Source organism: Esox lucius, chromosome 13 (genome assembly GCF_011004845.1).
Source record: "Esox lucius isolate fEsoLuc1 chromosome 13, fEsoLuc1.pri, whole genome shotgun sequence".
NCBI lineage: Eukaryota > Metazoa > Chordata > Actinopteri > Esociformes > Esocidae > Esox > Esox lucius.
In genome coordinates this window covers 16,689,739-16,702,199 of record NC_047581.1, presented here as the reverse complement: position 1 = coordinate 16,702,199, position 12,461 = coordinate 16,689,739, and the positions used below count along the sequence as shown (strand labels likewise).

Below are 12,461 nucleotides of genomic sequence, written 5' to 3'. Positions count from 1 at the left end.
ACCACAATTATAGTTTTGAAATGGCCTATTTAACGTCAAGACTTAAACAGGACTTAAACAGGATGTAGGTGATTTTGTCAGGTTTTTGACAATCAGTTCATGCTTGTGTACCATCATGTTGGCTGAGTTAAAACAGTTAAGACTTAAACAGGACTTAAACAGGATGTAGGTGATTTTGTCAGGTTTTTGACAATCAGTTCATGCTTGTGTACCATCATGTTGGCTGAGTTAAAACAGTTAAGACTTAAACAGGACTTAAACAGGATGTAGGTGATTTTGTCAGGTTTTTGACAATCAGTTCATGCTTGTGTACCATCATGTTGGCTGAGTTAAAACAGTTACGTGGAGGAGTGGGCCAAAATTATTGGTAAATATTGCAATCATAAATATTGATCAACCTTCGCCTCTACTCTAAGCCAAAATATTACTGATTGGAAGTATTTAGCAGCACCTGAAATATTGTCAGATTCTAGTCAGCTTGCGTGCATCTGTATGCCTCCAATGTTTAGCTATCTAGAATCTGAGTGTCCAGTAGGTTTATGACGTTGTTGCTAGCAGTAGCATTTTGAATACAAACTGTTATTGGAAACAACCAATGTAAACAAAACCATTATATATATATATATAATATTTTTAAGAAACGCTTGCAGCAAGTGTTTCTTGGGTGTATAATATATTTCGCTGAAAATTAATCTTTCAAAGATTTACTCTGGTAATGCACATATTTTCAATATGAATGCCATAATGAAATGGAATGGTATTCAGGTGGACTTTGTGCGGAGTGTGATGACAGGGGACCACCTCAGGGAGGAGGAGCACATGCTCCTCGAGACCCTTCTGGCCAATGTCCCGCAGTCCTGCACTGTGAAGAGCAACAGTCTGGAGCTTACCCCCTCCAACACCCCCCAGCTCTCCCCAGCTACCACCCCAGCCAACAAGAAGAACAGGAATATAGGTACCTACCTACCTACCTCCTCAACATTGGCTATTGTTACTCTACACATACAACCACTGCCTTTCACAGGTTTGGATAAGCAGAATATTTGGTTAATTTTCAGTGCTTGTTTTTCTTATTAATCGCATTTTAGTAATTTTTCTGTTCTGTTTTTATGATGGCACCAGTTAGTGTTCTTTTTGGAACTACTCTGTATTCGTGTGCTAACTGTATGTTGTTTAATTCATGGTAATAAGTAACTCATGACGTAGCTGTTGCTGTTACAATTGCTACATCAGAAGTGCCCTGTTATACAGGAAGCCAGTGAAGATCTGGGTCTGATCTGCAGGGAATTAGCATACCTCTAGATTGGATGGAGAAATGCATAACTTTATTAGAAATATACACTCCAACAGTAGACATGTAAACCCCCCTGGACCAATTCGTCACCACCATTCCAACTAGACTGACTATGCTGATCACTTGTTATAGTGCAACAATCTGGCTAATATTTTGTTTATAATGCCGTATTATGACTTGTCAACCAAGTGACTTGAATTTCAGAGGCTGCATTTGTAACTTTAATAGTACAATTCAGGTACATTTAACAAACTAGGTAAAAACAAGAACTATTACTGCCACATTTTACATCCTTGTCATATTTTAGAATTGTGTAGCTGAAAAACACATTATTTAAGACAGCTAGGTTTATTTTGATAGCTATACAAAAATGGACATCAGTTATCAAAATGTCATTCATCTAGACTTCAACAGTTCACTACAACGTAATTTTTTAATTGGCAACATCTGCTTGGAATTCAGTGTAAATAAAAAATGCACAATACGGAACTTAAATAATTTATGCTCATTGTTTCCATTCAAACCAACTAGACTTTTGGTTTATCTTCAAAAAGACTGTTTAATTTGGCATCAGGTGTCACATTTTCTGATTGGTATCTTGTGGACCCAATTAATACATTTAAACTTATTTTAATAATGTTGCCATGCTTCTGCTCTTCATAGAACCTACTCAAGTTGATTGTCTTGAGTTGCGGCTACTGGTTTTAATTGCTGTTGATGTGCTGCACGTTGGTGGCTGTCTCACCATGTCATTGTATTGTATGATATTTTTTTTTATGGTTCTCTTTTTCAAATTAACATTTATTTGTAGTTAACCTCTGTTCCACAAAAAATACCCAACTTTCAGACCTTCCAGTCTTGCTTTAGTTTGCTAACATTGTTCATGTCTATAATTCATACTTGGGCGATTTCCCTCTGATTATCTCCCTGTTGTAATAGCTTATTAAAGTGAAGCCGAAGCTAGGCCAATTTGAAATGTTACTATCCACTAGCAGCACTTATCATCCAGATTCAGAAGCTTTGTTACATTTCATACTAAACCAAAATATGCTGCTTAAATAGAAGACAATTAACAAAGGAATAATTGAAAACCAACAAAAACACACAGAGCTAAAAAAAAAAAAGTGATTGTGGATAGCCATCCACAGGGGTATACACTCAAAGTTGACTTGGAACTAATATGTATTCCTTAAATTGTTACTACTATGATTATCCAAAACAAACTCGCTATAAGCCACCAACATATAAATGACCCACCAAAATAGGTTAGGAGGGAAATCAAAAGTGGTGTGAAAACATGAAGTTCAGGCTTTGAAGGTTTGTTTAAAAAGTTGGCGATAACTTATGTTGTTTCTCTCTTGTGTGTCTTAAATGACAAAACATGCTTGAAACCCCAATTGTGTTTGTCTAATTATTCTAATCTTTATTCTAGTTTTACTATTTACACAGTTGTTTTCCAGGTTTACATTCACTGATTACATTCTCTTATCACTTTTTCATTCACTGTAATAACTTTTCACTCCAACTTTTTTCTTTTTCTCCTTTGCTGCCTGTGATTAACCAGGACAACAGTTAGCTACATCCTGGGACTCCACAACCACCACCCTGTCTGCTCACATTCCGTTAGTTACCCCTTTTGGTGGGTATCCTGGCAGTCCTGTAATGCTTAATATACCTTGTTTTTACCACCCAGTCATGTGCCACTGCTGGTCATACCTTGTACTTGCCATGCTTCTATATAGCTGCACACCCACAGCTACTCAATAAGATTGCTGGGCACTTGTCCATGTTCCTTTCACCATGCCTGCTTCGCAATTTGGTGTAGATTTGTTGCCATTCCTGTGTGGCTTCTGCTTGTTTTTAACTCTGATGTGTATGTTAAATAAGACTTGCTTTTTGGCAAAAAAATATTATTTGAATTCAAAGATATTTTAGTCTTCATTTGCTGTTGATCGAATCTCACATCCTTATCTGTTTTAAAGCAATAAATTGTAACCATGCATAGGACAGTGTAGCAACAGATTGTCATCCTATAGTATTTCTTTAGGACAGTCATTAGAATGATATGCTTGCCATGTCCTGATTTTTATGTGGCGTCTGGCTGCTTCGCTGTTTGGCATGCACTTGTGATATGTCAACATTATTGGATGTACTTAGTGCTTTTGAGGAATTAAGTGAACTCTCTGAAAAGTACCGTACCGTCAAATGTTTGGACAAACCTACTCATTCATGAGTATTTCTTATTTTTTACAATTTTCCATATGGTAGAATAATAGTGAAAAAAAAACTGAGCTAACACATGGAATCATATAGTAACAAAAAAAAAGACCAAAAAAGTGTTAAACAAATAAAATTATATTTTAGATTCTTCAAAGTACCCACCCTGTCTTGATGACAGCTTTTTAAACTCTTGGCATTCTCTCAACCAGCTTTGTGAGGTTGTCACCTGGAGTGCTTTTTGAACTGTTGTGACGGAGTTCCCTCATTTGCTGAGCACTTTTTGGTGACTTTTTTCCTTCACTAAGCAGTCCAACTCATCCCCAACCTTCTCAGTTGCGTCTTTGTGAAATGCAAGTGGGTGAATGGATCATCTCTTTATGTATCGTCATCAAGGCAAAGGGTGAATCTGCAATATGAAATGTATTTTTGATCTGTTTAAAAGTTTTTTTTTTTTTTTTGTTAAACATGATTCCGTTTTCATTTCCTACTTTGATGTCTTTATTATTATCCTACAATGTGGAAATTAGTAAGAATAACGAAATACACTTGAATGAGTCGGTGTGTCCACATCCACCCCTGGAAACGGAAATCATTACAATTGGGGAAAAGCTATGGTCCATTAGTTAGTTAATGTTCACCATGAATTGGCATTTGTGGTCTGTCTGTGCAATCTGAAAGTCATTGCGTAATATCATCGTGTTAAGGTTCTACGGAATGGAGATGGGTGTAATCGTAATTGTCTATTGCGACATAAGAAAGTATTTATGAACTTTTCCTTGACAAACATGCTGTGCTGCCATAGTATTATACTTTCTTCCAACTTCTATGATGCAAAGTAGTTTGCTTTTTCCTCTGCCTGCAGACGGAAATACTTGGGCAAATGGGATACCTCACTGGAAACCTGTAAAAGGCTTTGTTTTCATTACCCATACGTTGTGAATGAGCGGTCTGGTGTATTATCGGAAACATTGGCTCAGCAAGTAGGTGAGGCAGCATGACAGCCTGAATGTGATTTGTCTACCGTCTGCTGGGAGGAAGCCATATACATTCCTCCATTCACTGACCATCGTGAACCAGATCTCCTTTCTTTAGTATTTCTGTTAAAGACTTGCAAAGCGTCAGTATAAATAATTAGATCTAGGAACACATTTTTTAACTCTTACACTGAGCAGTTGATGTATTTGCTTGTCCACGTAAGCGGAGCCAGCCCGGAAGAGTGAATGTCTCTTACTGACTAACCACCCACCCCTTGTTCAATAGCGTAGTGGTTAGAGGCGCAGGCCTGCGACCAATTGGTTGTGTGTTCGAATCCCGTCAAAGCAAATGATGCATTAGGTTTTGTTCCGAATAGATAATAACTTTGCTGGCTACAACCTTCAGTAGCTGTGTTATAGTAAGCCTAAGATAAAACAGTTCAGTTATATTGCGACTATTTCTGGTGGATTTTCAAAGAATCCATCCCTGCATTTTGGGGCAATTTAGGCTAGATAAAAAAAACATTGGGCAGTAAAAGTAGGTGTTTCCACAATTCTCATCTTTTCACTTGATGAAAAAGTCAGTTTTCGTCACCTATGTTGATAGTTATTGTTTCAATGTCATTCACAAATGAAAGAAAAAATGAATGTTTGTGCGCTATGAAATAGCTTTGGCTGTGTTAAGTTCAAGTAGTAAGTTAGATACTAGTTAGCCTATTACTGGCTAATAAGCTGTTAAAACGGCCTGTGGCAAAAGCCATACATTTCATAGATGCTGTTTGTGGTGGAGGTAAACTTTAACACAATGCTAAATGGTGTCTAGCGAAATATTCAAACTTGCTGTCATGTTAATGCGTGACAGAATTATCTAATGCGAAGAATGTTATTGCCGTCTAAAGTTACAAAAATGATTTGGCTCCCCGTTTTCAGTACTTTGTGTGTCCTCCTGTTTAAAGGACAGCAGGGCTGAGCCTTTTCCTGTATTTCTTTCATGAGGTTGGAGAATACATGGGACGTGATCTTTTCCGATTGTTTTGGTCTGTGCCTATTGCCTGTCCTTCAAACCTAGCTTCACATTTGCTGGCTGCTTACTAATCATCTTCACAGCTATCAAGTGTTGTAGTACACTTAACAGTACTCTACTACAAACTGTAGTATCGATAGTGAAGTGCGGGGATGGGCCGCTGTCGTGCCAGTGGCCGCCTGCTACATTTTTGGACTGTCACCCAAAACATAAGGTATATTTTTCAGTTATTTAGCAGGTACAGTTAGATTAGTGGATTTCACAACATACAATTTCAGTTGGTTATGCATTTAGTTTCAGTGACAGTTTCTCAGTCTTCCCATGTTTTAATATTAATGTTTAGGAAATTATTCACCCTCCTCCTTATTAAAAACTGCAAACATTTCTGTACTGGAAATAACGTCATGATGTATTCCATTTAAGATACTTTCTATCTGTCTATAGTGTTGAAAATAGGATCAAATACACATTTGTCCAAATACTTACTTCCTCACGGCATTGTATTTACTTGTCTTACACTTACATAGAATATTTTGGCTAAGTCCTGCTTTGATGACCTCTGCTGTCTATATTAGAAAAGATTTATTGACTTAATAATTTAATGCTACAAGTCCATCTTTCTATTTGCTGGAATAACTATCGCAATTCATAACTAAAAGGTTGGGAGCAGCTAACAGGTTGGGAGCAACTAACAGGTAATCTACCAAAGAATCTTTCTGTATTTAGTTGTGTATACATAGGTGGTTTTTTTGTTGGTTGTACATAGTAAATAGCATACTTTTTTGTCAATTTGTTTGTTAATAAAGCTGTTTAGTCTCTTGCTCCCTCTGAACCTTGTTAGTCAACATTAATGAGTGACCTTGCCACCTTTGAATTTCAGTGCCATTTAATTCCTCCTCTCCTTTTCTCCTTGAGTATGTCTGAATGGTCAATGGCTCATCCCTGGTCTGTCTCCCTGCTTACCCAGCAGCCTCCCGTAGTCGTAGCCGTACCGAGCTGTCACAGCAGGGGGAGGTAGAGGCAAGCTCCCTGGAGTCTTTACAGGAGGTGATGCCAGAGGAGGTGCTAGTTATCTCACTAGGAACCAGCCCCCAGACTATTCCAGGGATGATGTCAGAGAATGAGGTAACCAATGAGAGAGCAGGTGGTATATGGTGTAGTACTACAGTGCAAGCGTAACAAAACCACAGTCAAAATTAACGGTCAATGTGTTTTTTTACATTGGGAGCCAAGACAACTAACTGGTGTTGTTTCTTCAGGTGTTGACCATACAACTGGCTGATGGGGCGCAAGGAGACACTCCTGCAGATGAGACCAAGCTTCATGGGAAGCCAGACAAAACTTTGCGCTTCTCCCTTTGCAGTGACAACCTGGAGGGCATCTCAGAGGGTCAGTATTCTAATAGCCTGCCTGTCCTACTCACACAGTGGCCATTACATAAACATTACATGTACATGTTTGAAAGTTTCCTTATGCACCCCTCCATGGCATAGCGGTAATGTGACTGCCTCACAGTTATCTGCTTCATTACAAGCCCGGGTTTCAAATCCTGCTTGCTTGTAAGCCCAGGGGTCCCGTGGAGGGCTGTTGCAATTTTCCACCACAGTTTGGGTTTTCAGGGTTAGTATTTTAATATGGTTGCATTTCCTTGCCTTGCTGTGGTGTAGCGACTACCTGTGGCGGCTTGGGCACATGTAAGCTCAGTCGAAGGCCGCAGGGTGAATAAGGCATGCAAAGATTCTGGTCTTGACTTCCTCGCGCAGCCTGACCTATTATGGCATGGAATTTGCTTTGGACTGTCCCAAGTCCTCTGGGAGTTGCTGCGTTGAAGCAGGGTCTTAATTGCAAATGGGGAATCATTATATTATTGGAGAAAAATTTGGTATCAGTCACCCAGGTTATGCAGTGATCAAAGGCATTTTCACTGTGCTTGGCTGTCTACCAGAGCCTGGACTAGAGTTGGAGATGTCTCCACCGTAACGATATGATGGAGACAACTCCACACGTTATGCTGCAGCAGATTCAGCAGGCGGTGCTTATTGTGACTCGTTGGTATCTGAAAAATGATTTGCTTATATTTGTCCTTTAGTATTTGGGAAGTAATTTTTCGTTGTTTTGCCTCTGCTCCAAGGCATTTGATTTGAAATTAAACGATGACTAAAGGGTTAGTGCAGCCTGTCAGCTTTAATTTTTGTGTGTTTATATCCATAACCGGTGAACCGTGTAGAAATAATATCACTTTGCATACAAATTTCAGAGTATTTCGTTTTTTGGAGAGTTTGCATTTTACTTCCTCACCTTGCATCTTGCTAGTGTCCACAACTCACACATTACAGACATGGCAAATACACCAGTTTTTCTGCTTGCCAAATAGTTTGGACTACTTCATGTAATGTGGCCAGCTGCAGGAGAGGGATGATGGAAAAACAAAAGTCTGACTTGTGGGTGACCTAATTTAAATCTCTTCTAAACCACCTGTGGATTATTTCTGAAATGACAGTCACATTGTCTGGTGCCACATTTTCCTAACAGAAGCAGTTTGCATAGCTATCATGAATGAGTTGTCCTGTGTGATCCACATGACATCCTGGTTGTTTTGGAAGTTGTTGTGAGACAACAACAAAAAAATCTCTATTGAATTTTAAGTTTTGACAACCTGTTTATCTTTGCTGTGAGCGCTTAAAGAAGCTACTGTGCACCACAGTTACATTGTCAATTTTTTATTTTTTTATCTTTGTGTAGCTGCGTTTTAGTTGAATCTACATTGACGTGTTTTGTGTTTTTGCACAGGTCCGTCCAACCGGTCTAACTCTGTGTCCTCTCTGGACCTGGAGGGAGAGTCTGTGTCAGAGCTGGGAGCTGGACCGTCAGGGAGCAATGGAGTGGAGGCTCTACAACTGCTGGAGCATGAACAGGGTGGGTTGTGTATATTAATTTGGTGTACATTAAGTTATTTTTTATTTGTTTACGATTAAGGCCCCTCTATCGCGGCAACTCTCCCAGCCTTTGAAGCACTTTGTCAGCCGATGGTTCTAACCGTGCTGCTTATCTCCTGAGTCATTATGGGAGAGAATGCATACATTAATCCTGGATAGCAATGACATTATACCTGTCCTACAGCCACCACTCAGGACAACCTTGATGATAAACTGCGAAAGTTTGAGATCCGAGACATGATGGGTCTAACCGATGACCGGGACATCTCAGAGACTGTGAGCGAGACCTGGAGCACGGATGTGCTGGGCAGCGACTTTGACCCCAACATGGATGAGGATCGACTGCAGGAAATAGCTGGTAAGATATACATACTGTAGATCCAAAAGATTTTAATAGATCAGAAAATGTAACACAGTACTGTCACCTTGTGGTGTATGGCTGAAATTGCTTCCTCTACATAATGCAGTCTTGCCCTATGAAGAACACTCCCAGAGATACGTAATGTTAAGTCAATAGAAAACAGGGTCAGTGTTATCAAAGGGGGTATGTGCAGCTGTCAAGCTGTGCCTATTTCTGTTTTTTTATTGTTTAATTCATGAATTTATTTTAAATGTTTTTTTGGATGTTAAGTGGGAGGGGTGGGTGACTGCATTCAGTGGAGTGTGTGGTGCTCTGCTTGTCTTGACTACTATGAATTGCATCTCCAATATAGTGGGGGGGGGGGGGGGGTTCCTCAGAATTGACAGAATGTCTCTAGTCCTAGTTACCAGTACACTCATAAAAACCTAAGGCTTACAAAACATCTCAAATAAGCCTTTTTATTTAATGTTTACCAAATTCCACAATCTCTCATTAACCTCTGTACCAAACCTACTTAGTGGGGGGTGTGGGATTGGTTGAAAACACCTGTCAGAGAAAATAGATTTTCTGTTCACTGAAGGCCTCTCGCTTCCCTTCTTCCTCTCAGCTTGTCCCTTGTCGACTTATAATTGGTATTCTTAATTCGGTTATTTTCCAGTGATGTTCGGATATGTGTTCTGTTGATTGAGGCCACTCCTGAATAATCTGTTTGTGGAAAACTGTGGATATGTTTCTGTGGGTACAACATTTTAACTGCTGACTTCCCCCCTTGCAACATTGATGCATGATTAATAAGTATGACATCCATGTGTGCAGCTCATTATCATTCTTTGTTAAATTCAGACATTCCTTGAGGTGATTTATTTATTATTTATTTTTTATTGCATTTTAAATGAAACTCCAATCCATGTGGTTTGCTTTTCTTAGACTTAATTATTTGCTGCACTATTTGCTCCACTCAATGTACCCTGTGAATTCTGGATCCTCTCATTTGTTTACCTAATTGTTGAAGGACAGCCATCAGTGTTCTCAAAGACCATAATCAGCTTTGTTTAAAATACAATGAACAATCCTTTCTTCCTCTGCTCTCCCTCCTCTCTCCCCCTCACCCTCCTCTCTCCCCCTCACCCTCCTCTCTCTCCCTCCTCTCTCTCGTTTTCTCCCTTTTGCTTGCTCACTCACTTCGTCTCACTCTATTCTCTGTGACATTCAGTCAGTCCCTGCAGTCGTATTGACCTTGGTTCTTTCTCATTTGCATCCACCATTTTTCATTCCTCGGAATATGGCGTTGGGGGACTTTTCCATCATTAAGTGAATTTACAGTGATTTCCTTATGTGTTTTCTCCAAGGGATTGGGTTATGAGATGCACATTAAATATCCATTAATACCTCATTATCCCACTGATAAGATTACCATGATAATGAGGCAGAAATTCTAATTGTTTCACTTCTTGTTGTGCCACTCATTTAATCATCCACCTGAAAGACAAGTGTTCTGCGCCCCTACCTTGAAGACTGTAAACATGGGCAGCAGGGTAGAGCTCTCCTGCCGCTAGAGAGGGCTCTACCCCCGCCCAGCCCCACGTTGTTTCCCAGGCACTGGCTTGTACGTGCACTCAGGGTGTGTGCTGTGAAGTGGAAACATGGCGTACCTGGGGGTGCGGGTAACAAAGGTCGACTCCTGATCCGCACCTTGGCCACCATACTCCCACTCACACATGCTAGCCTTTTCCCCTCCTCCGCGTTCTTCCGCCTTGTTAAACCACCGCTTCCCAACTGGAAATGGAGCCATGTCATGTAGAGGACTTTGCGGGAGCGTGTTTGAGGGGTAATTTGGTTATGAGTGATGCCCAACTTAATCAACATCTCAAAGTCATGGCTCAGGAGTCAGAGTTGGGGTGGGATATTACCATTAACTTTTGACCCTTGGCACAATAGTTTGTGTGCCTATGGGCCCAGCGTGAATTGACCATGATATCAGGCTCTCTCTTACTGTGTGTCTGTGTGCCTGCGTGTTCATGTGTGCGCTGCTCAGGAGCGGCTGTGGAGAACATGCTGGGCAGCCTGCTGTGTCTGCCAGGCTCCAGCTCAGTCCTGCTGGACCCCTATGGATCCACCATCTCAGAGACCACCAGCGAGGCCTGGAGTGTGGAGGTTCTGCCTAGTGACTCAGGTGGGTTCTTTGTGGAGAAGGGGTTGTACTGGCTGGGTTTCTATTTCTGTAGATGTATTTTTTGTTTGTTTGTTGACATACGTATATTACCTTTCAAATGTTTGGGTTCACTAAGATATGTCAATGTTTTCAAAAGAAAAGCAAATTTTCTGTCCATTAACGTAACATCAAATTCATCAGAAATGCAGTGTAGACATTGTTAATGTAAATTAATATTATAGCTGAAAATTGCTGATTTAATTTATGGAATGTCTGCTTACGTTTGCAGAGGCCCATTATCAGCAACCATCATTCCTGTGTTCCAATTGCACGTTGTTTGCTAATCCAAGGTTATCATTTTAAAAGAATATCATTACAAAACCCTTTTTCAATTATTTTAGCACAGCTGAAAACTGTTGTGCTGATTAAAGAAGCAATGAAACTGGTCTTTTTTAGACTATTGTGTGTTAGATTACACGCTCAAAATGGCCAGAAACAAAGAACTTTCTTTTGAAACTCATCAGTCTATTCTTGTCCTATGAAATGAAGGCTATTCCATGCAAGAAATTGCCCAGAAACTAAAGATCTTGTAGAACGCTGTGCACTACTAAAGTGTTACGGACAGACTAATCTAAGTTTGAGGTGTTCAGATCACAACTAACATTCGTCAGACGCAGACCAAATGAAAAGATGCTGGGGGAGTGCTTGACACAATCTGTCAAGCATGGTGGAGGCAATGGGATTGTCTGGGGTTGCTTTGGTGGTGGTAAAGTGTAAAATCTGTACAGGGTAAAGAAGAAGGAAGGCTCACTCCATTTTACAATGCCATGCCATACCCTGTGGATGGTGCATGATTTTAGGAGGAAATTGGCTCCAACAAGACAATGACCCAAAGCACAGCTCCAAACTGTGCAAGAACTATGTAATGTAGAAGCAGTTAGCTGGTATACTGTCTATAATGGAGTGTCCAGCACAGTCACCGGATCTCAACTCTATTGAGCTGTTGTGGGAGCCGCTTGACTGTCTGATAAGTAAGAAGTGCCCATCAAGCCTGTCTGATTTGTGGGAGGTGCTTCAGGAACCATGGGGTGAAATCTGTTCCGATTACCTCAACAAATTTACATCTAGAATACCAAAGATCTGCAAGCCGGTAATTGCTGCAAATAGAGGATTCTTTGATGAAAGCAAAGTTTAAAGAACACAATTGTTACTTGAATTACAAATAATTATTTTTAATCTCATCAATGACTATATTTCCTATTCATTTTGCTATATTTCCTATTCAAACTCATTCTGTGGAGAACAGGTACATTTCTAATTGACTCCAAACTTTTGAACGGTTATGTACATGTGCTTTATCTGCTTTAGTGACTCCAGTTTGTTTGTGTATGAATCTCCATGTGTGTGGGTGGACATGCCAGGTGTTGGTTCCCCTAGTTTCATATCAAGTTGGTGGCTGCAGTCTGTCATGTTTGGGTGCACTAGCCTGTTTATCAGAAA

General features: G+C 40.1%; 1 protein-coding gene across 10 annotated transcripts in view; it reads left to right on the top strand.

Moving 5' to 3' along the window:
• gapvd1 (GTPase activating protein and VPS9 domains 1) overlaps window positions 1-12,461 on the top strand; it is a 53,518-nt gene that overhangs the window by 22,477 nt on the left and 18,580 nt on the right. For 3 of the 10 annotated variants that reach the window (XM_034296315.1, XM_034296316.1, XM_034296314.1), the window contains exons 7-14: window positions 766-1,024; window positions 2,859-2,933; window positions 6,172-6,207; window positions 6,483-6,637; window positions 6,772-6,901; window positions 8,303-8,428; window positions 8,633-8,806; window positions 10,845-10,982. In XM_034296315.1, the coding sequence (XP_034152206.1) occupies window positions 766-1,024; window positions 2,859-2,933; window positions 6,172-6,207; window positions 6,483-6,637; window positions 6,772-6,901; window positions 8,303-8,428; window positions 8,633-8,806; window positions 10,845-10,982 (1,093 nt within the window). Of the gene's footprint in view, window positions 1-765; window positions 1,025-2,858; window positions 2,934-6,171; window positions 6,208-6,479; window positions 6,638-6,771; window positions 6,902-8,302; window positions 8,429-8,632; window positions 8,807-10,844; window positions 10,983-12,461 lie in introns of all 10 variants that reach the window. The other 7 variants (XM_034296317.1, XM_029124506.2, XM_029124510.2 and 4 more) reach the window with 7 other exon arrangements.